The sequence below is a fragment of the Necator americanus genome, chromosome IV, assembly GCF_031761385.1.
Source record: "Necator americanus strain Aroian chromosome IV, whole genome shotgun sequence".
Taxonomy (NCBI): Eukaryota; Metazoa; Nematoda; class Chromadorea; order Rhabditida; family Ancylostomatidae; genus Necator; species Necator americanus.
Window position 1 is genome coordinate 1257041 of NC_087374.1, and position 24626 is coordinate 1281666.

Consider the following 24626-nt stretch of genomic DNA (forward strand, 5'->3'; position numbering starts at 1 on the left):
CCGTAAAAAACGGCACGGAAGATGCGGCTCTGCACAAGGCTGGCGCGCTCCAGTCGAACTCCTTGCAGAAAATAGTGCGCCAGAATGCTCGAAGCCGTATCTTCCGTGCCGTTTTTTACGGCAATTAGGAAGAAATGGACGGAATCACCCTCCTCTCCATAATCTACTATCCCTTATGAGAATACTCCACCTGAAATCCGTACCACCTCAGATTCATGGAGTGATGCCTTCAACATATATACTATTGTAAAAGCATTTGTTTTTTTTTGCGAATAATCTAGTCACGAAGTGTATTTTACTGTTTTCTAGTCTTCAATATTTTTAAAGATTCATGTGTACCCACTTAATCTTTTCGTCCAACTCTCATTTGTTTCTTCAAATTAACCAACTAATCATTTGTGTGATATTAGATTAAATTAATTATTAATGTCAATTATTATTGAGTTGTGGATATTAGGTGTGGATCTCCTTGGGTGTTATTGGTTTCCGTTCATTCCGCAGTAAATCCTCATAACCTTTTGTGCAATACATAAATTATGTAGGAATAAACGTAATCAGAAGCGAGAAATCCAGTGAAAAGTGTTGAAATACTAAGCGCTCGGATACTAGGTAACAACTTTCTGTTAAAGGACTATTCTTCCCGGAGTGGCTAAAAAAGAACTTTAGAAATTGTTCGCTAAAAAGTTATGGTAGCTTTGGACCTTTCAGTGGTAGCATACTACGAAATGGAATCGTTGTTGGAATCTCTCCAGGAAAAGATAACGTTAGGGTGTAGGTGTGACGGTTACCCCACGAATCTGAAGTGGTATGGATTTCCGAAGGCCAAAGACTATACGGAGGCGTAGATCGCAAAAACGGGTGGAATCTCGCTCATCGCTCCCTGCATCACTGTAAACAGACCGCGAATGGAATGTGGTTCCTTACGACGTCCCCAATTGCAACGCGCCACCCCTGCCTCCCGCCCCCTCCTGCGATTCGTCGAATGAAAAGAATTGCCTATTGGGGCACCCGAATGGATTTTCGACGAATCGCAGGCGGAGGCGAGGCGCGTATACAGTGATGCGGGGGAGATGAGCGAGATCCCATCCGTTTTTGCAATCTAAGCCCCCCCCCCCTATAGTCTATGGCGCTTGGAAATCCATATCACAATTATTATTACTAATTACAATTATTATTTTACAAATCCATTTAATCATATCATCATCATTCATCTTAATTGTCCTAAAAACGATGCAAAAGCCACGCTAAGGAACAGATGTAGAAGCTATGTAGAACAACCTATTTGCCGAATAGCCATGAAACATGACGAACGAAATTCTTCCTGGATACCCCCTCTGGTGTTTGTAACGCACAGTAATCCACAGGTAATAGTTCCTAATCGTAATCATCGTTTATTCCAAGCAAACACAAAAATTCCGTCCGGACCGTTTTTGTAGACAAAAATCGTGTTTATCGCCTTCTTTCACTTTCAGGGGTGAATGGTCGTTCCAGAAGTTGACAGTGTAAGAGTTATTTCAGCCTCGATGCAACCATTAGATCCATACTGGCTCACGTCTACATCAAAGTAGTGCAGGTGGTCGTAAATTGACAGAGCGAGGTAGAAACGATCGCTGCACTCGGAGCTCTCATCAGCTGAAAAATTGCATAGTCTTGTTATCTTGTGTATCTTAAACAATTTTATTAACTGGCATTTACCATCACATACGGTAAAATTTGAACCTTTTCCCATACCGTATTGGTAGAATACCTTAAATAGCTCAGCTTAATTGATATATAATTTGCAAACGGAGGAAAGGATGCAAAGTTTTGTACTATTTTTGCGTTTTCATCGATATTTTCGCTCATTTACTTTAACGAAAAACTGATGAGTTAAAGGCATCACCCCATGAATCTGGCGTGGTATGGTTGGAGTATACCTATAGTGAAATGACATCGAATAAAATAAATTCCCCATCGAGGCGCCCGAATGGATTTTCGACGAATCGCAGACGGAGGCGGGGCGCAAGGGTGGTGCGTTGCAATTGGGGACATCATAAGGAACCGCATTCCGAAGCCGTCTCCTTACAGTGATGCGAGGAGAGATGAACGGATATTCCCCTGTACTCATAATCTACGACCCGCTATTGGTATACTTCAACGAAAATCCATACCACGCCAAATTCGTGGATGCCTTTAAAGCAAATTAAGGTGTAATTTTTATACATCGCTATGTATGTGCATTATACTAGATATTAAAAAATAATGCTACTAGAAGTACCTCGCTCTTATGATGCCAATAACCTTCGAAATCCTTCATGAGAATATGTGGAACAATATCGCGCCAATGTACCACACGAAACGAATAAGGGATCTTGAACGATATGATATCAATTGTTAGAAAAAAGATTAAAGGAAAGTTGTTAAGTTAGTTAATTGAAAAGTGAGTAAGAGTACCAGTAATAATCGCTATTTTCCTCTGTGGACTAATTTTCGCCACCTATTTACAGTAGTGAAATGATGAAAATTAATTGGCTTTGAACGCTAATTATGAACTCTACGAAAAAGATCTAGGATACTTAAGATCATGTAATGCGATTTCTTTCGCAGTTCACTGGGATAAATCCAACCTGGATCTAAAAGATCTAAAATCTAAAATGAATTCGATACATACACAAAAGATAAATGATAAAATATCTGGCGTCAATCAATCCCGGTTGGGATCTGCCACCGCGTTACCTCAACTCAGAATCGTATGAGGTTTATGAACAGGTGTCTAGCCTCAGAGTGACTAGCGGAGGCTAGCGCCAGAGTGCCAAGCTTTTATTCTTTCACACCAGCTTGGTATCAATTTATCGACTCCAGAAGGATGAAAGGCTCAGTTGGCACTAGGGCGGATTCGAACCTTCAATCGATCGTGCAGCCACGGCAAAATCTCCTGTCGACTGCGCTACGTCCGCCCATATCAAGCATAAAAGAACTATTATCACTCACTTGGTTGTTATGAACAGTGGCAAAGGTAAAATCGCCTGTCCTTGGTTGACCATATGTTATTAGTCTCACTCTATCACCGTTTATACTTCCACTAGTGACTATGTACGATGCCGCTAACGATGCCATCGATGCTCCCAATGAATGTCCAGTAACCTGCGAATCTGCTTTTGATCTATGAATTGTAAAAAAAGAAAACCATTGAGACATTTTCTGCTAAACGTAGGTGATCCTTTTTTACAGTTTCCTGGATATTTACCCATATTTGATATGTCGGATAAATTTGCTGCAATTTTGCAAGGCTTTCCCCAATTCCTCCATTCCAAACGGCAAGGAAAGCTTCGTGGAAGTAAGCGGATACATATCCGCCAGCAACCCATGACATCTTAATTTGGAGTTTTTATTACATTTTTCAAAAATTTTATAAAAAAAATTAAGCACCTTTCTGTGAAAGGCACTTAGACGTGTTTCCTCGAGCAACTGCACAAATCTGTTTGTCCCTCTACAACACGAATTATTTTTGATATTTAAGAAAACATTCGCATAGAATTCCAATAATGGGGTTATTGATTAGATCAATTCATTCTTTCTTCCAAAAAGTATTTTTTTTCCTTCAAGTGATTTGGCTAATTCAAGCGATGTTAGTGCTTAGTTTTTTTTTCAAACGAGGTTCTCAACACAAAACAATTTGTAAAGTAATTTTTAACTGACACTGTTGAGGGAAAACCATTAGTTTGCACAAAAATTAGTTTTCAATAAAAAAAACGTGAATAAACTGAAAAATTCACTTACTTCAGTTTACATACCTGAAACTGATAACAATCGCATTATCATCATGAAGTAGAGCAATGAAACCAGCGCACGAATCGTATGGATCAGGATCACAGATACCGACGAAACGATCCACTAACTAAATGACAAAAATTTTTAAAAAATTAAAAATAAAAATAATGAAGTGACAAAATTTTCAAAAGAGATAAATCCAGAAAAAAATGCAAGTGAAACATCGGAACGTCTTTCTCTATTCAGTTTTTTAAAGGCATCACCCAACGAATCTGGCGGAGTGGTGCGGATTTCAGGTGGAGAGTTCCTATACGGGTCGTAGATTATGGAGAGGAAGAAGGTGTCTATTTCTTTCTAATCGCCGCAAAAAAAAACGGCCCGGATGATGCGGCGCGCGTGCACAAGACTGGCACGCTCCAATCGAACTCGTTGTAGAAAATAGCGCCCCGGAACGCTCGGAGCCGTATCTTCCAGTCCTTTTTTTAATAGACGGAATCAACGTTTTTAATTTTAACGGAATTTTTTAATTTTTAACAAATTTTTTAATAGACGGAAATAGACGGAATCACCCCATCCCTCCCTAATCTACGACTCCGTATAGACATAACCCACCTGAAACTCGCACCGTCCCCAGATTCTGGGATGATGCCTTTAAGGAAGACGGAATCTTTGAAAGCATAGCGGTGAGTTCTATTCCATGACATTTTGTTAATTTGGGTTGTAAATTATCACTCACGGATGCGTTTCTGAATTTATTACTGATACAGTCTTGAGGTGTAGCAGAGTAAGCAGCTGCAGCCAATGGGAAAAATTTCCCTCGTCCTATATCATCAGTGTATTCACCGGAATCAGTTCCAGCCGAGCAATTCTTTGCTAGGAGGATGAGAACTGAAAATTCTGCTCTCGATTACTTGACATTGCTCGAAATAATGGGTTTCCTCCCAGCTCCTCGATACCTCAAAAAATATAATTTGCGTGGAAAAATAGTTGTGAAAAAAACGAGTTCTATTCCTATTTTCAGTGTGAACCTAGTAGAAGATTAGTTTTACCTGCACACTGCAAGACTGCACGCTCCTTGCTACATATCCATGATAGACCAGGATTCATCCTCGTTGCGTCTCCAAGGTTCAACCTAAATAAAATTCTCGATGAAAAGTTTCAAAATTCAACGTCAGCGTTCAAAGATTAGAGAATTCAGAACAAAAAATTCTAAAAAAAATAAAAATGAGGGTCCCTGATGTGAGGTCGGACATATTTTTCCTCTTTCTAACTGTCGTTAGCTGCTTACAGTAGCACTTCTATTTCTGCTTCATCCAGATATTTTGGCAAATTCGCTAGAAAATCAAATCGGTATGGGACACAATATTACTAAAATGCATTTTTGGACGTTTTCGTTCATCCTGAGTAACTGTAGTTTCGAAAAATCATTTATTCTGTTCCTGACCGAAGGTCAAAAGTGTAATTTCAAATATGTTCGTTATCCTTATTCCCTTATCTCTTTTCTTCATGTTTACAAACATCGGCGTGAACTAGCCGGACTATGATTTTGAATGAATTATGACAACATTTTATCTGATTTCATAGAGAGGAGCTTGCAGGGATTCCTAAGAATGCTCCTTCTTTTTAAACTTCTTTAAGGTTATTGAAAAGAAATTTCAAAAAAGAATTAAGCGAAGTCACCTCAAAATGCTGCGAAAACCACAAACTGCCAATGGAGGTTGCCTGCTCCTGACTTATATCATAAGGACCATAAGGAAAAAATGGTATTATGGTAAACAGGGGTTGTTGTGAGCCGATTTGGACGACTAAAAAAAACTGACTTAAAAAAAGATGACTAAAAAATGGCACCCTTGAAATATTCCTGAAACTCCACACTGGTAGTAAAATTCGGTTCCCAACTAAACCTGGACAGGAGAGTGTTCATGTGGAACGGGTTTTCGATTCACGCTCAAAGTAAGGAATAAACCTGAGTCAGGATCAAGTCTACGTGAGAGACAGCGGGAATTTTCCCAACAAAAGGCGGTAAGAAATGGTTGGGGAGCAGGAAACAGGTCATATGGAGACATATTCGATAGTTGTCTTTGAAGTAAAATCGTGGAATCTTTCAATAACTCAATAACTTTGAGGATGCGAGTTCGTATTGAGTCCGTGAAAGATCGTAAGCGGAAAAATTCTTTTCCTGCGTAGCTTGCACATTCCTTTGTCGGACCTCCGTTACGGCTATTTCGATATTTTGACGATCCGCCCATTTACTAAAGTAGCTAATATACATTTTGGTATGACTTCCAGTGACAAACAGTGGCGTGACCCAATATAGCGCCGTTTTTTTTCTGTCGGAAAGGTTGGGGATAAATCCCTGAGAGAAATAAGTTTTTGCATTTTTTTTTGTGTTTGTTCGTTAATATGCGAAAAAAACACGAGCAACGAAAACAAAGGGTAAAATTAGTACAAGGTAGGCTGAACACGAATCGGTGGACAACGATGCTCACAGTGAATCAGAGGCAGTGCAAATTGTCGGGATTGTAGAGACTGATTTTTGCTATATTACTGTGCAAAATTTGTTTTTTTTTCCATCTTCCCTAAGTTCTTTCGAACCGAATTGAGAAAATAGTAATTTTTTACTACTGTTTTTGCGTTTGGAGTAGGTGTAGCCGGAGTCGGCCGGAGGTCTGCTGCAGCCGCAAGCTCGATGGATCGAAGCCGCCCTAGTGGAAACCAAGCTTTTCGGGATCCCCTCCGGGATCGATAGATTAGTACCAGACTTGTCTGGTTGGATAAAAACACTGATTTGATCATGAGCTGGCCCTCACAGGCGTCATTGTAGATGCCTGTACGCGTTCCAAAACCTCAACAGCTACGAATTCTAGTAAAACCCAGTTGACACAACCGGAGTGAATTGATACGCCAGTGACTTTATCCTTTATCCTTTAATTTTGAATTTAGGGGTGGTTCCGCTCATCTCTCCGTGCATCACTGTAAACAGACGGCTTCAAAATGCGGTTCCTTACGACGTCCCCAATTGCAACGTGCCACCCCTGCTTCCCGCCCGCTCCTGCGATTCGTCGAATGAAAAGAATCGCCTATTAGTGCGTCCGAATGGATTTTCGACGAATCGGAGACTTTATCCTTTATCCTTTAGTTACTTTACCCTTTATACTTCTCCCAACTACTTTTAGAGAGAAGCAGGTCACTACAGGAACCAAAATTTACAGTCAGGGATTCTCTTTGATGCCCTGTTAGAGGAATGCGGCAGATTTTTTTTAAATTGCACTACAGTTGTGCAACCAGCAAGGAAGAAAAGTGCGAAAGTTTGGATTTTTGGTGAACTTGGCGTCAAAATGTGTGTCACTTTTAACAACGTTCAGTAACTCTTATAGTAAGTTTATATTCAATAAAAAAACTTATTCGTTTCCCAAATATGTTATTGAAAAGGATTTTTTCTGGCAGGACCCTGTTTTACTTTTTCTGTGTTCCTTTCCGTTCTTTCGAATGTTAGTTGAAAAAAATTTTCTGAAATTCCCATCCTTTCTCCAATTAACTTCCAAAAAATCCAAACGACCTCTGAGAAATGTACTTCAATTATTTCGGAGCGCAAGCCTATCCCTAAAGGATGCATCTTTACTATTCTTTCTAGGTTTTCTTGGCGCAAAGTTATGAATGTTTAGTTCCTTCTACCGCAATCTGCCTCAGAACTGCATTTGTTCATATTCAGGGTCAGTATTCATCGCTAAATCAGATCCGAATTGTGTGTAAACTTGCTGTAAACCTTTTTTTACCTGTATTTACCTTAGTGTTGTTCAATGCGTTGTTTTGTTTTTATATTAATTTATTTATCAGTTCTATAACATGCTTTCTTGAATTTTACTTATTATATTTAATTTTCAGTTGCTACCTCAACTACATTAGAGAATGTAGTTGATAATAAGTAATACAATGAGGAGCACGGAGAGTAAAAGGAACCCCAGGAATCTGAGGTGGATTTCAGATGGAGTATTCTTATACGGGAGAGTAGATTATGGAGAGGGGTGTGATTCCGCCCATTTCTTCCTAATTCCCGTAAAAAAAGGCCCGGAAGATGCGGCGCCGCATAGGGCTGGCGCGCTCCAATCGAACTCCTTGTAGAAAATAGTGCGCCGGACCCTCGAAGCCGTATCTTCCGGGCCGTTTTCTACGGCAATTAGGAAGAAATGAACGGAATCACCCTTCTGTCCATAATCTACTATCCTGTATACGAATGCTCCGCCGAAAATCCGTACCATTCCAGATTCGTGGGGTGATGCCTTTACATGGTGGACGACCTGATCTCCGGTCTGGGCAGGAGGAAACGTACTGTCTGCCAGGCATACAAGAACATCGAGGACTTTTTTCGAGCAGCGGAAAAGTGCAATCAGAGTCATGGAATGCCTATTCATTAGAGTGATGCTGGAAGTACATACACACCTTTCCTAAGTGAGAGAGGAGATCTACTCCTACGTCAGCGGTCCGAGATCACGGATGCTACCGCGTATGTCGTAAAGTAAGTAAAATTAGGGGGGTCGAACACTGGTGGATTTCAACGAGATTCGTTGGACCAGAGCTAAGAGCGGCTTGCGACAAGATGCGGATGAAACGAACCGCATAACGACCGCCAATCCTGTAAACTTCATTACTCCTTTACCTAAAAATATTTACGATGACTATTCGAGCCTCTCGCAAGAAGAGAAGCTACTCGACAATCCTAGCGCGTGATCGAAACAAATAGGAGTATTTTTGGCGTCTAGTCGAAAAAATCGACAAACAACGTCGGCACAGGTGATGCAGGTGTTAAAACTTATTTTAGTACGCCACCAAGCTTTTCAAACTCTTTTCTGCGTACATCGCCGTCGGCGTTGAATTTAACGCCTACGCCTTTTTTCCCCTTAATTTTCACTCGATTGTTTGCTTGTTTTTTTTTTGTGGATTCAATTTTCAACTGATAATTCAAAGACGCCACGGAACGGCTACGGTTTCGAAAGAGGAACAGGTACAGAGCACGTAGACCTAGATCAATTTTATGGTCCATTTTTTAATAGCGAAAAAAAATACTGCAAAAACTGAATCGAACAAAAAAAAACTAAAATTAATGTACAGTATATCTTTAGATATGAATCGATAGCGTTTATTCACGAGAGCGTCATAATTAATTAGAATAAAAACGCCATTGTTGTGATAAGGAGAGTACAAAATAAATTCGAACAATGATAACGACCACCACACCTTCTCTTAGCGTCTAGCATCCGTCTGATAAGCTGTCTGTCTGATGCCTCTCCCTTCTCCATCTTCCCAAAATTAACTCCCTTACCGCTTACGTAAGCGTAGTGTGTCGCAGTGGCGTGTAGGGAAGTACATACTAGGATTCTCTTGATGTGTTATTCTAGACTTTTTGCTGAGTACACATTTTTACTGTGATTAGTTAGAGCCAATGAAGCTAACATATCATTTTGAATCTTACTGATTTTTCTTCAGCTTTTTCAGCTGTTACAAATTCTGAATCAATATGTGAGTTGTGACAACACCAGTGTGGATCATACGTGAGAGGGGGTTTAGAAAAAATTCATCTTCGCAAATGTTCATTGCCCGCGAAACTATCCTGATGTTTGCTTCGTAGTGCACGGCTTAAAAACAAAAGGATACGATGAGGAAAATCGCAGGCTCAAGATTTCGAGGGAAATCGTGTTTTGATGTGAGATCGCTGTGGAAGCTACCAGAAGAGGGACATCGACCTATTCGGTCATTAAATGCAGCGAGCGTATCACGAAATTAGGCAGTGAGAGACAATGCCAGGAATAGTTTTTTCTTCAAATCTGGCCACACTAGCTTGTAGGATAATCCAACAAGAGGGCGCCCATCGGACTTCGACGATCAGGCACTTCTGGGAGCCGTGGATAGAGATGAAAGCATAACAACCCGAATGTTGGCCGAAACCTTTAATGCAATCACACATCAACGGCGACGTCTACCCATCTCACCTTAACTGTCTTCATGTTGCAATCGAGAAAAGACCGTCCAGGAAGAGCCATGTCATCTTCCATCAGGAAGATGGGCATCCGTTTGTCATGAAAAGAGGTTCCTAGAGGTGCTGGAACATTGTCTGGATCTGGAGCATAGCGCGATTATGTGTCACGAAAGCGCTCCCTGCCGCAGGTCCTGAGCAGAATCTCTGTGGCTCCTGGACAGCGAGAGCCTCTTTCTCACGTTCTCCACGAAATGAGCGATGCTGCATTCTCTCCACGGTACGGGTTGGGGTTCAGTTCACAACGACTACGAGCGTGATCGTGCTCACACTCGTGGACTACACCTTTACCGCTTCCATTCTTAGAGCGACACTAAATCGTCAACTTCGCGGTGTACCGCCTTAAAGGCATCACCTCACAAATCTGAGGTGATACGAATTTCAGGTGGAGTTTTCTTAGAAGGGATAGTAGATTATGGAGAGGAGGGTGAATCCGTCCATTTCTTCCTAATTTCCGTAGAAAACGGCCCGGAAGATACGGCTTCGAGCGTTTCGGTGCGCTATTTTATACAACGAGTCCGATTGGAGCGCGCTAGCCGTGTGCACACGCCCCATTTCCGGGCCGTTTTTAACGGCAATCACGAAGAAATGGACGGAATCACTCTCCTCTCCATAATCTACTATCCTTAATAAGAATACTCCACCAGAAATCTGCACCACCTCAGATTCGCGGGGGTGATGTTTTTAAGATATGTGTTCGATTCGACCTCAAGAGTTCAATTTGACGCTTTCAAAACTTCGACAGTTTCCGAAGCTTTGGCAGTTCTTTGTTTTTTCTTCCAATATTTGCTAAGGTATTCACGTTATCAGCTGCAGTGTCAAAGGTGTGTTTCTTCTGAAATATCTGTCAAACTAGCTTTTAGCGTGCAACATTTTGGAAACCATGAATAGATCAAGATGTTGCTCTTAGGGGTTTAAGGTGTCATGTAAGTGTTTGGCGAGGATATAGCTATTGGATGCATAATAAAAATAAAATTAAATTAAAGGTGTGAAAAGTACCGGCAATTTGGCAATTTTGATCTCCAAAATGAACTTTTGGGCAAAGTGGACTGTATGTTGAGCTCACAAGTGCAGCGGAAGCGGATCAATCTCAAGCTAGGATCGTATTAACATTGATTAACAGAATTTGAGATTACGGTACGATGTTAAAACACTTGTAACAATTCGGAAGGGTTAAGAAAGTGGACCTCCACAACGATTTACCGCCTCATAGTGGCGTGGAGTTGACTCTGGGCGTCGTCGAACTTCGAAGCACAGCGGAGGTTCGCCTTCCGGCAGGGTCTCCCAAGCTGAGACCGAGTTCGACACATCCGACATTCCGACTTCTCGGAATTGGAAGCCTAGCTAAGAGTAAACCTCTGCTAAGATTCACCATCGTCTTAGCAAAATGTCGTAAGGTGGCTCCCTGATCCATATAGGTTGGGCGACCACCTGTGTATCTCTTGTATCAATTCACTATTTTTATCCTTCCAGAGAGCTCTGGTACCAATTTTGTTAACCTGAAATTTTGCTTGACGCTCATACGGTACCGAACCGTCAAACCGACCGTGTAGGTGTAACGAATCTCTTACCACTACGTTACACTAGCCTTCAATAAATTATTATGCTGTTTAATTTTCACTTCAAATTTAACGTTTTTCGGCTCAGTCACTGAAAACAAGTGGAATATTCTTCAGATAAAAGTTTATGTAGTTTTTTTTTTAGCAGTTTTGTCATAAAAATACAACACTTTACAAAAAAAAAATAATTTGTACATTTCCATGAAGCACAAATTATTCAGGGTATTAGAAGTTTTTCTAGTTGTCCTGATAACGTTGGGACGGCCTCCTTGGAAAGGGTCTGCGGTCTCTGTGCGGATGGAAACTGTTTCAGCAATTGCTGATAAACATCGAAAAATTCGACAAAAATCGAAAAGCAGCGAAAAGTTGAACGATCCTACTCTTAATTATTTATCTTGAATGTGGTGCTCACGCTTAGGATGTTGATGAAAATTTATTTCATTCTCATTTAGCCATATTTGAGCCGACAAACCAGAAAAGAAGTGTGTTCCGTTGTGTTCAAGACTTGAAAAAAGGATAAAGGATAAAGTACCAGGCGTTTATGGATGCGCCCCCCACGTTCACTTCAATTCAGAATCGTTTGAGATTTATGGATGGGTAGCTAGCTTTAACAATGCCTTAACAATGATGGCTAACAGATGTATCAAATCAGTGTTTTTATCCTCCCAGATAATTCTGACACCACTTTATCAATCCATGAGAGATGGAAGCCTTCGTTTGCTCTGGATCGATGGTTCCGAACCATCGATCGATGGTTGAGTCAAAGCGGAACTTCTTAGCAACCGCGCTTGTGACATACATTAGATTTTCTGGAATCACTCAATGCATTGGAAGAGATGTACATGCGAGCCAGAAGTAAACACGTATTTCTCAAAATCAAAGAAGTTGAACTAATAAAATATGGATTCTCCTTGGCTGCACCTGAAGATATTCCACGTACCGTTCATTTACAACACAACAAAAAGCGGGAACTGTAACAGGATCGCTGTGGTGCAGATAAACAACTGTCAAGATAAAATCAGTGAAATGTTGGCGAATTATCACTCCACCAACAGGGAATATCAAAAATCAATATAGTATATTTGAAACCTTTATTGGGTACGTATGAGAACAGCATCTCTGTTCCAGAGATGAACAGGAAAAAAAACATGAGTGGTAGTGTGTGAAGGAGCGGTAAGACATTAAATCAAAAGGACGTGGTATCCCTATGATCGTCCGGAATATAGTATACGATATGGTCGATCAGCCGTAATAAAGAATTAGAAATGGCAGGAAGATTAGATGCGGGAAATCGATGATAGGTCAAAAACGATGGAAAGATGGCCATTGCAAGACGGTAAAGCGACAATCCTTAAAGGCTTCATTCAACGAATCTGGGGAGGTGCGGATTTCAGGTGAAGTATTCGTATACGGGATCGTAGATTATGAGTAAGAGGGTGGTCCCGTCCATTTCTTCCTAATTGCCGTAAAAAAACGGCCTGGAAGATGCGGCACGCGTGCGCAAGGCTGACGCGCTCCAATCGAACTCGTTGTAGAAAATAGCGCCCCAGAACGCTCAAAGCCGGATCTTTCGGGCCGTTTTTCACTGCAACTAGGAAGAAATTGACGGAATCACTCTTCTCCCCATAATCTACGACCCCGTATAGGCATAACCCACCTGGAACCCTCACCACCTCAAATTCGTGAGGTGATGCCTTTAAGGATGTCCTCAGCTCAGACGACCACGGAGCTCGCTGACGGTGGTGGAGATCACGTCCACCTGTGACCCGCATTGAGTGCGGTCTCTTCCTCTCACCGGATCGATCCGTTCGTGACATTTTTGCTGCCGAAGAGTATTTGAATTTATTATTGTTATTATTATTTGAATTATTCGTTATTTTAATTATTTAGGTATTGACAAGACCCTCCAGGTCCTCATTTTTTTTATTCTTACCGCTGAGTCTCTAAGTCCATCATCGTATGTTTGTTAACTGAACCTCGACAACACAATGAGAGAATTTGAAAATGGTTTTCGACAGCAATCCGACGAAAAGGTAAAGGTTAAGTTTGAAACGTTCTAGTTTTTAATTGATTTTCTTCTTTTTTTTCTTGAACTGTAGCCAAGATTAGTATTGATTTTCTTTAAATTTGACGTTTTTCTTGTAATTGAAATCGGTTTCGTATTGTTTCGACAGATTTTAAACCACATTTTTCAGGATCGAGTTTCGGAGACGAAAGGGCAAGTTCCTCTTCTATACTACAATCATCACATGCATATTTTTGCAACATAGCAAGAGTTAAGATTAGAAACTATCCAGAAAATGAGTAAATTTCTTGAATTCCCTACAAAATAAACAATTTACTTTATATATTCTGTTTGATATTGAGTTTAAACAGGATATGGGACGTATATAAGGCTAATTTGAGAAGAATTAAGGATAAATGCGGAAATCAAAGAGCGCGCTGTTGTTGGTTTGCGTCATCGGAACTTCCTTTTCCCCTTTTTCTGGAAAAATTCATCTCCTTTCTTTATTATAGAAAACAACGCATTTCCGCTACGTTCAGCGTCGCTTTTACATTTTTTCCGGACGAAATGAGCCAAGAATCAGCAGCATACGTATTTTCTTTAGTCGGTTTGCTTCTGTTTGGAATTGCACTACCGAAAAATGAAGGAATCTCTCCTAAAAACCCAGAATTTTCTTCAATCCCTGAATGTTTTCAGTGAGTGAAACTGTCTTTTTGATGAACTCTATCAGATCATTTCATTTTCATCTGAAGCACGGTGTTTTTAAGTATGGTAAATTTGAATTGAAAGAAAAAGCACCTCAGTTCTCGGGATCAGATTTCCCTACCTCTCTAACTCGTTTTTCGCCAGCATTGTCCTTAGATTTGGATTATTCTGCTGAATTTTCCATTAGGACATGTCTTTTCTAAATTTTTCCATTATGATAGTCATATATTATAAGTAAATAAGTATGGTAGGGCTATATATGTGTGGATTTCAAAAAAATGCGAGACCTCTTCTGCAAAAGTATCCACCATATGATATTCAATATCGGAATTCATTTTTTTTCCGCATTTCACTCTCTATCCTTGCTTTTCCAGCGAAAATGGGAGCAATTTTTTCCCCGTCAAAATTCGAAATCAATTTTAGTTGTATTAGGACTCGAATGGGTCTCGACAGCCGTTCCATAGTCAGAAGGAGCATATTTGGATGCAAAGCTCAGGCTAGTTTAAAAAAAAAAACTGGGAAAAATCGAGTTTCTCTTGCGTTAATGTGAATAAATTATGTTTTTTTCTCCTAAAATTACTCTCACGGCTAAGTATTCATTGCACGCTACCTGATGCTTTTTATAATTTAACGAAATCACAAATTATCTTCTGGAGAAGATTTATTCTAGATAATTAGATACACTGTTTCTATCGTCTCCTTTATTACAGCGCTACTAACTATGAAATCCTTAAAAAGAGAGAATAATTTGCTTTTCAGGACGTCTAGCCTTATTCTAGAAGCTTTTAAATAAACAAAATGAATGAAATATAAAAATAAATATAAAATAAAGATAAAAAATAATAAACGAATGCATAAAAATATATAATAAATAAAATGATAAATATCTTTTTTTCGTGTCGTTACGAAAGCTATCATAATAATTATATTAGGTTGAGTCGAAAGTTCTTGGAAAAATTGACAATATTTTTATTTATTTTGCAATTTCCAAACGACAGCTGTAAATCATTTGAAGTATGCCCTAAATTCTCTTAGGAATTACTTAGCTGGTTGTTTTAATTAAATTTAATATTATTTGAGTACTATTCCTTTTAGACATGGTAACAAAATCGATGATGGAACTCGTGCAGTTGAAAAGTCGGAGAATGAAAAGGACGGTGCCAAGTAATGTTTTTTTCTTTTCCTTTCATTTTTCCTTTTTTCTTCTAAGATTGTGAATAATTCTATTTTCTACTCAGAAAACTACATAAGTAACATCATTTTCCTCAAAATGTATTCGCTTTCGGATACATGCAATATCCTTAAGTGGTTAATGCGAATATAAATCTTATTTCCTCTGAAATCCTTATGCCCTCATCGATCCAGACACTGCTTCACATTCGCGATATTCTTAGACTGGACATCATTCCACCGTATTATTTTCGCTAGTCAACCATAACATCTCACTGGAAAGCAATTTGATCTCCTCTAGTAACTGTTTTTACCTCACAGAGCAGTGAGAACTGAAAATTCTGAGGGATGGATGCTCAAATGAGGTCAGTGTAGGTCACGACACCAGCGTGTAACTCTTTGTAGGGCTAGTCGGTGTGTTAGGGCAGAGTCCTTATCCTCCCAAACAAGTCTGGTACCAATCTATCAACTTCGGAGGAATGAAAGGCTTGATTGGCAGTAGAGCGGATCCGAACCTCCGATCGATCATGCACACAGTGGAACCTATTACCGACTTCGCTACATCCGCCCATCACTCTATGATATTTCTTTAATGTTATTTAATTATTAATTTAATTAATTTAATTTATTTAATTTATTTATCTACTCAGTTATTTATTTATTTAATTATTCTTTATATTTTACGATTTATATCCTTGAATTGGATAGGATCTACTTCTTCTGTCCAATTCAAAGAGGTGGGTGTGGCGCAGCCGTTAAGAGATCTGGCTGTGACTACACGCTCGATGGTTCGAAACCGCTCCAGTGCCTACCAGGTCCTTCCTTTAATGTTATTTAATTATCATCATCTCTCCGGGGTCGTTAACTCGGTACCAGATTTGTCTTGAAGAGTAAAACACTGACTTAATCCTCGGCTAGCCCCTGGAAGTCATTGCAAAGGCCAGCACGCGTTCCAAAATCCTCAACTATTACGAATTACAGTAAGACGCGTTGGCGCATCCCAAGCGGATTGATACGCCAAAGATTTTTCTTCCTGAGATTCCTTCTCCTTATTTTCCGATAATATACTCTCAACTCGCCATATTCCTCACTCTCCCCCTTCCTAATTCCCAGTTCCCATCCGTGTGTCCCGACGCGAAGGTCGCGCGTGGCTTTGGTTGGATGACAAGGGGTTGGGGCGGGGTTTAGGTGGTGTCTGGTGTGGTCCTCGTGGCGGAGATGCGCATCGCTCCATGCCCTACAGCCGCGGTCAGCTGATTTTCACTGGTACCTATTCTCCTGTACCTAGGGATTAGTTATAATTTTTCTTTTTAAACAATTGAAAATTTTGTGCTTAAGATGTAGAAAAGGGGAATTAGGTTTTAAAAAAAGATTCTGAATTTGTTCATTGTATTTCCAGCTATATGGATGTACTAGATCAACGTTCTTCACCGTGGAGATCCATATGGATTTCAATAGGAATGCAATTTATTGTAGGAATTCAAACTTCTATATATTATATGTCTATGTGGCCATACCTCAGCTTGGTAGGTACAGAGGATATTATATTTAAATGTGAAAATCAGAAGGAAACAATTGAGAAATTCATGAGCATCATCAAAAATTTTAAGATTGATAAAACGGCAACTGTGGATTTCTTAGGATGGGTGATCGCAGCTTGCAGCTTAGGATGTTCTATTGTGAGAAGTTCTTTTCTTTATTTTTTTTTCAAAATGTCTGCTAAAATGCTGTGTATAGTTGACGTCAGACGTGTTCAACCCAGCGACCGCAGCGCATCCGCGTCGCACCCATCCTCTTGAACGCATTCGGCGTCAACTGTACATTCTTCTAGAAGCCAGTTCATCGAATAGTTTTAGGCAAATCCTCTATTTGGTTTCTGGAACCAAAAAACCCTATCAATTAAAGCGCCTGTGATTGTGGGAATGATAATGATGGCTGCAGGCAAGTTTAGAAGAGAATTCAAGTTTGAAAATCAAATCAATTACGGATATTTTCTTTTATCCATTATCAATTAGGTCAGAATTAAATTACCATGTGCAGTATTCTAAAAAAAATAAATTTAATCAAAGAATAGTCCCGGAATAGCGGCTTATAACCAAGACCTATATATCCAAGTCCAGGATAAAGTTACAGTTTCTAGGTCAATGCGTATTCGGTCTACTTCCGCTTCTCAACTCATACCAAAAATGGATTATGATGGCAGCAAGATTAATGACAGGATTCGGCGCTGGTAGTTACCGTAGTAGTTTTAAATTTTCGTTAAATCACGTAACGTTCTTTTTTTAAAAAAAAAACATGAAATTTGTTAGACGACAACATTTTGCATGTGACATTTGGGAGAAAAAACGCAAATTTTCCTGAAAACTGAATTATCCAGGAGCGCTAGAATAGTGCGAGAGAGGGGACTTTTCCAAAATATTATATTCTTCAAAACATTTAAGAAAATTTAGAAATTTTGGAAAAATCCCTTATTTTATCCTTGTGTTCACTGCAACCAATTGATTGGATTTTTTTTTGCTTCGTTGGATCTATTCAATTCCATCCTATGAACAATATATGTACAAAGTTCACTTTGGTAATCCTAGCTGCCTCACGCATAATCGAAATATTCTGGAAACCTCTAACTAAGCGATTTAAGCCGTACATTTTCTCCATGGTTGCTTGTTCCTAAGTTCGATACTGCGTTTGGTGGGATCAGGCAGTGAGCCATGGTCACTAAACCCATCTATACTCAGTCCATACAATTTACCATCTCGTTCCATCATTCAAATTTTGAAATCTAGGAACTCTTTCGGTCTTGAGAGCTTACGCAGCTACCGCATCTGTACCTCGTGATCGTCTTCGTGCAGTTTCATTTGGAACCGCTGGCTACGTCCTGGGGCTTTCATTCGGGCCTGCGATACAGGTAGGAGGAAGCCGATAAGTGTTCATAACTAAATTTACTTTTTAAATTATTACATTTAGAAAGTCGGAGGAAGATTTATTCGAAAAAAAAGAGCTACTTCAAAGATTCTATTTGCATTTGAGAAAAAAAAATCTATGTAATTTTCTTGGCCACATGATAGTGTGCTTCGGTGTCGTAATATATAATTTTGTTCTATTTTATTATTTATTTATTCATTTTTACGTTTATTTATATTCTTATTACTATCGCTTTCTTGATCAAGCTTACCTTTATGAAACTATAAGCACTAGGAAATACTATGTTTTCCTGAATCTTTTGATTTTTATGAGTTATTTTCAGATTAGCATCGACACTACTGCTGCGTTTAACTATTTATATTAAGAATTTATATCCCTCCTTTTTTGTTCTTCTTACAAACTGCTGTCGGAAACTATAAGCACCAGGAGATAGTGACTTTTCCTGAATCTTATTGGTTTTTATGAGTTATATTGGTTTTAGTTAATAGTTGATAGACTTTTTTCCAATTCAGTGCTACAAAGTGAGAAACGAAATAGTGGAATATTGTACTTTATACGTGTTTGTCACGGATGTATTTTATGGAAAGATAAGGTGGTGTCAAACTGATTCAATTATTTTCTTCCATTGTTTTAGTTGTAAAGTGAAGAATAAATTTGTGGGAAAAGTTCACAACGGTCACGCGTCCATAAAAAAACCCATCCATGACAAATAGTCATCTTTGAATTTTGTTCAACTGGACGACTACTACGATGCCCCTTCCATTGCGTTGGTAGGAGATAGAACAAGACAGTGAATTGACGTACGGCAGAGAATTGACGTACGTAACGGTGCGCAGTAGAAGCGTTACGCTCACACGGTTGAACATATTCGGCACTGATAACATGCATTTTAATTCGTCTATGAAATATCCTCAGGAAATTCCTCAATTTTTTTTTTGCCGCCAGGAATCTGGGGTGGTGCGGGTTTCAGGTGGGTTATGTCTATACGGGAATTATGGCTAGGAGGATGATTCCGTCCATCTCTCCCTAATTGCCGCAAAAAACGGTCCAGAAGATGCGGCGCGTGCACAAGGCTAGTGCGCTCCAATCGAACTCGTTGTAGGAAATAGCGCCCCGGAATGCTTGAAACCGCATCTTCTGGGCCGTTTTTTACGGCAATCAGGAAGAAATAGACGGAAACACCCTCCTCCGCGCAATCTACGATCCCGTAGAGGCATAACCCGCCTGAAACCCGCACCACCCCAAATTCGTGGGGTGATGGATTTAGGTCAAACATAAGTATCACCGCTTATTTGTCATTTTTTCAGGCAGTGTTCACACCAGTCGGATTGAATGGATTTAAAATTGGCCGAATAATATTTAACATGTACACATTACCGGCATTTTTTATGGTGTTATTATCTGTAATCTGTTGTATTATTGTACAAATTCTTTTTAAAGAAGAGTACGCTGGAATAATTAAAAAGGAGGACAAAGAAGGTGATTAGAGTAATTTTTGGAAAAATTACTGAGGAATTTGAATACTACATCAAATTCTGTTAGCAATTTCATTTTCCTACTCCTAATTGAAGTGATCATTTAGATGATCCGAATATAATAATTCCCAAATTCGACGTGATCCCGGCGTTAATTTGTATTTATTTATGGGTTGTGTCATGTATGGTCGCCACTAACATCGAAGTGTAAGTCTTTGATTTTAATTTCTTCGAACTTTTTTTATAATTTAATAAATTTTATTTTTTTATTATTTTATTTATTTTATTTCTTATTTATTTATCTTTAATTTCTAATTTTTTTTATAATTTTATAATAATTTAAATAATTTTAATTTTTTCGAGTTTTTAATTGGTACACAAATCGATGCCTCACAGTCAGTGCTGAAATTTTAATACTGAAAATTTTTGGCAAAATTTTTGCTGAAATTTTAGTGCTGTTAATCCAGAAAAAAAACAATTCTTCACTTTAAAACTAACAATGAACCAACAACCAACAATTATTATAGGAATTTAACAGCTCTATCATTCTATATAACGAAGAATTGTAAAATATTTATCCAGGAATAGGATAATATTGTTTTGAAGGATTTATACGGATTCCCTGTACAGTATACAGTTTCTTTTGTGGTTCATATCTCTGGCTTTTATGAACTTTTGTATCTATGTACTAATGAAATAATCGAAATACTCAGAATTCCATTTTTTTTAATAAGTTGCACTTTAGTAAGTATTCCAGAATTTCGACGCCATGGTCAGTTGTTATGTATAACTGGAAAGATTCGGATGCAGTTTTGTACAATGGGATTTTCCAGACAGCATCATGCCTTGTATCATCTGGAAATAGTTTTTTAATTGGATATACTCGTATAGGACAGATGTGAGCAACAAATTTAATTCTGTTTTTCCTAATTTTATTAATTTTTCTTAATAATTTCTAGTTATAATTTTTAATTTTTCTTCCTTTTATTAATTTTTCTTTTTATTGATTTTTTTAAAAAATAATTTGTTTAGTTTCTCTATTTTTTTTTTGTTTTATTTGATTTTGTTTTTATTATAGCACTGTAGGCATATCTTAGATTATAAGAGCAATTGTATTTTCACTTCAACTACGTAGATATCTAGTTTTTAAATATAAAAAACTCGCTAGTACTAATTTCATGTGAGAGAGCATGGATTTTTATCCTTAATTGAATATTTTTATCCTTAATTGGAATCTCTACAGCCATAAACAACGGAAACTGAAATAAAATTGCGCTTGTATAGAATTAACGGATTGAATCATATTTCAAGGATATTTTTCTATTTGCGCTACTTTCAGTTGTGAACCGCTCTACAGTTCCAAAATAGTTTTTTTGGTACACAATATTCGATATCAACTTTGTGTATTTTTTTTAGCGAAAAACGAAAACAAATAATATTTGGTGTCACTGTGTTCCTACTGTTTCATGTTTTCAATTTTCCCTGGCCATTCTATCCGGGCCCATTGGATTATATTCCTGAAGGTGGGCGCTATTTCTCCAGAAAAAAAAAAACTCTGTGTAATCGATTTCAATGGAAATTAGCTGCATTCCTTCTTAGTACATAGTTTTTTTATTGATTTGTTTGAGTTGTAGCTGATATTGGTATTGATTTTTCTTTATTCATAACAACTCACGTTTCGGCGTTATCACGTCCCCGGTTTTCATCCTTTTATTTTTTTTTTGTTCTCCGCAATGTTCCAATTCTACTGAACAGTGAATATTGTTGCAATGATATGGGGCAAAAATATTTTTTTTGTAGGAAAAAGCACCACCGAAATTGGAGGATGCCTTCCAGCATATAAATGGTGCGCAGAAACCGTTCGAGTACCATTTCCGATCTATTTGATCTGTTTCGTTTTCTTCTTTGGTGTCTCGTTCCCATTCACTGGATCACCCTCAGCAACACTCTTTTCTCAAATACTCGGACCTCGTAAACAGGTACATACATCCACAAGTAGGGTTCCGTAGAATGTGTCCAGGATGAGCTCGAATTACGCAGATCGGAAGGAACAGGAAGTATAGTACGGTCAAAACGGCTTCAAGCACGGTGCAGCTGCGTAAGCGGTTGCGCTCGAAGCGATGCTGTGGAGCGTTCCGGTTAGGATCGAGGAAGTACCCTTGGTAAGTAGCAGTTGCCATCGAGGTGGGACCATCGCAAATTGCAATGAAGAATCGTGCTAGCAAGCATACTCCCTCTGGGCTAACCGCTACGCTCCACCGCGTCGCTTCAAGAGCAACCGCCTACGCAACCGCGTGCCGTGTTTTATACTATTTGACCACGCTACAGTTCAGATAACGGGTAAAGAAACCCTCTGAGATGCGCAAAATTTCAAATCTTCCTTTAGAAAATTAGGTAATCTAACAGTTGCATGTGAAAACGTTTAATTTAAGAAATTCTTACTATATTTGCAGAGAAAATGCGTACAATCCGGTAGCGCCGTGCCGGACTCGTTCGGTTGAACATATTCCATCTTAAAGGCATCACTACACGAATCTGGGGTGGTGCGGATTTCAGCTGGAGAATTCTTATACGAGGTCGTAGATTATGGGGACGTGGGTGATTCCGTCCATTTCTTCCTAACTGCCGTAAAAAACGGCACGGAGGATGCGACGCGTGCGCGCAAGGCTGGGGCGCTCCAACCGAACTCGTTGTAGAAAATAGCGCCCCGGAATGCTCGAAGCTGCAGCCACCTTCCTGGCCGTTTTTTACGGGAATTAGGAGGAAATTTACGGAATCATCCTCCTTCTCACAATCTACGACCCAGTATAGGCAGAACCCACCTGAAACTCGCACCACCCCAGACTCGTGGGGTGATGCCTTTGAGTAAATCTGAGTATACTTATGTTTTTCTTTCGTTTATATTTGTTTATATTTTTCTTTCTTTTTTCCTATTTGTTGTATTATTGATAGTACTATTCATCATTCTGCATGTGCATCGTATTCCTCCATTTCTATCTTGGATCAAAATTGAATTTAAGGGGATGATGCAAGGTATGCATTCGTTCGGTGGAAGCGTTTCTCAATTTGTCGCACCTATTCTTACAACGTGAGCGTCTTCATGCTCTGGATTTTTTTTTCTCGAATTTTCCCTAACCACTTGATATTTTCAGATACTTATTTCAAATATCAGGATACAAATATGTAATGGTTACTCAGATATGTACTTTGGGACTTGCTCTGATCCTTACTGTAGTTTTCTATAAGCGACTAGTGCCACTGAAAGTTATTAGCACACAAGAAACTGATGTGAAGAAAGACGACGGTGTATTCACCAAAATGTAGCTTTAAATTCTTTTTGTTTTATTTATAGTCATATTTCTAAGTCATGTTCTCTTAAATGTGCGGAAAAAAATAATAAAATAAATATAGAAAAGTGTAATATACAGTTAAAAGAAAGTTGAATTGGTCACCAAATAATTCGGATTTGTTGCAATCCTTCGATCTTATTCTTAGTGAAGTTATCAGATCCTTGACAAGAAATGGATGATAAGCCCCAGAATAATACTTTGTTATTTTTTTGGAGCAATTTTATGTTTCTACAACAAACTACATACATGCATACCGTATCCGTTTCTCAGTACCCACGTAATTTATTACCAAAAAAAAAAACTGCGGGAACACACATGATCGAAAATTATTAGTCATTTTTAGAATAATGGAGCTTTTTCAGTTGTACCAGACGAATATTTTTTTCTTAGTCATAGAGAAATTGATTTTGAAAGGTGACTACCAAAAAAGTAGAAGAGATATTCGAAAAATAATTTAGAGGGCATGTTAGACTTGAAAAAAGTCGCTGTTCACCCTTTAGAAATTTTTGATTTTAGAAAGTGAAGGAGGTCAGAATTTGACTATCGCATTATTTATGGGATAACTTTATTTAAGAGTACTTTTTTCCTTGATATGCCTTACTTTAAAGGATTTCAACAAAAAAAAAACATGCTCTTTCGATATTTACCATCAGAAGTGATAGTTTCTTTGCAAAGATTTTATCAGTTGGCTGGTGCAGACCATTTTCTCTTTTTTTTTTTGCTCAACAAGCACTTTTGCTCTTTATTAATACCCGGGGAGTATTTGCTTATTTCCGCTGTTTAGTCACTTTGAAAAATCATGCAGGGCCAAAATTACAAAATTGTAGAACCTACGATCACTCACGAATCATTGAGCTTGTAACAATACTGTTCTTAAATCTACCGTGCAAGTTTCTTTTGTCACCTTCTAGAATTTTCAATTTTTTTTTTGATTTTTTTATTTGAAAATAGTACAAGTTGTCAACCACGTTTTTCAGGGGAAGTTTCTCTCTGCAAAGAAATACAAATAATTCTCTAAGAGTTTGTTGCCAGAGATCAGAAATGAGGCAAAAAAAAAGAGAAATGTTCCTTATTGCCTAATATTTACACATGAAAATCTCCAGTATTGTGGCTGGTTGACTGATACGAGATAAACACATGGATTTAGGTCAAAATTGTACTTTCGGGGTTAGTTGTAGGTATTGTTGTGGATTAACTTCTATCCTTTTGTTTTTAATACTACACGATTATGACTACACGATTTAATACTACACGAGTGCGCCGGCACGTGTGGTCACGTGGATTCATCAGTAATAATCACTTTTTACGATGCGTTTGACGTGCGTGGAAAATTACACGATCAGGTTAAATGTTCTTTGAGTTTCAGTACTGATCAAGTAATCATTTGAGTATTACCGTAGTATTACCGTAGTAACATAAAATTTGTAAAAAAAAGGTTTCTAGCCATCAATCCTAGAAAAAGGAAAAGAAATGAGAAGATGCCCTTTTGGTATGTCCTTTCAGCAACGTCTAAGAACATTTTTTTTGTGATAATCAATGATTTCTCTACATTAAAATGACACAAACCTGAAATGGCACAGGTGCTGAAAAAAGTAATCGAATTATCCCCTAATCACAATTTAAACGGTTCCCACTTTCCCGGAGAAAACTTTTCAAAAT

At 38.6% G+C, this 24626-nt stretch overlaps 2 protein-coding genes across 4 annotated transcripts; one reads left to right on the top strand and one right to left on the bottom strand.

Moving 5' to 3' along the window:
- Positions 1–1468: 1468 nt before the first annotated feature.
- On the bottom strand, positions 1469–11098 carry RB195_000116 (uncharacterized protein; the record flags this gene model as incomplete). Of its 2 annotated transcripts, XM_064196277.1 has the most annotated exons (12): positions 1469–1632; positions 1696–1747; positions 2258–2350; positions 2971–3123; positions 3227–3352; positions 3409–3469; positions 3774–3877; positions 4487–4638; positions 4800–4882; positions 5431–5478; positions 9709–9865; positions 10969–11098. In XM_064196277.1, 12 exons carry the CDS (start codon positions 11096–11098, stop codon positions 1469–1471), a joined length of 1323 nt encoding a protein of 440 aa, XP_064052157.1. The 2 variants fall into 2 exon arrangements, with proteins under 2 accessions (XP_064052157.1, XP_064052158.1); XM_064196276.1 differs by lacking the exons at positions 5431–5478; positions 9709–9865; positions 10969–11098 and adding an exon at positions 8365–8396.
- A 2230-nt stretch (positions 11099–13328) lies between these two features.
- On the top strand, positions 13329–22941 carry RB195_000117 (uncharacterized protein; the record flags this gene model as incomplete). 2 transcript variants are annotated; one of them, XM_064196278.1, is made up of 15 exons in its annotated part: positions 13329–13373; positions 13536–13558; positions 15146–15214; positions 16620–16746; positions 16831–16899; positions 17077–17161; positions 17361–17450; positions 18004–18125; positions 19450–19621; positions 19725–19824; positions 20375–20515; positions 21034–21140; positions 21418–21596; positions 22638–22705; positions 22770–22941. In XM_064196278.1, 15 exons carry the CDS (start codon positions 13329–13331, stop codon positions 22939–22941), a joined length of 1569 nt encoding a protein of 522 aa, XP_064052159.1. The 2 variants fall into 2 exon arrangements, with proteins under 2 accessions (XP_064052159.1, XP_064052160.1); XM_064196279.1 differs by lacking the exons at positions 19450–19621; positions 19725–19824; positions 20375–20515; ... (2 more) ...; positions 22638–22705; positions 22770–22941 and adding an exon at positions 18465–18506.
- Positions 22942–24626: the final 1685 nt, after the last annotated feature.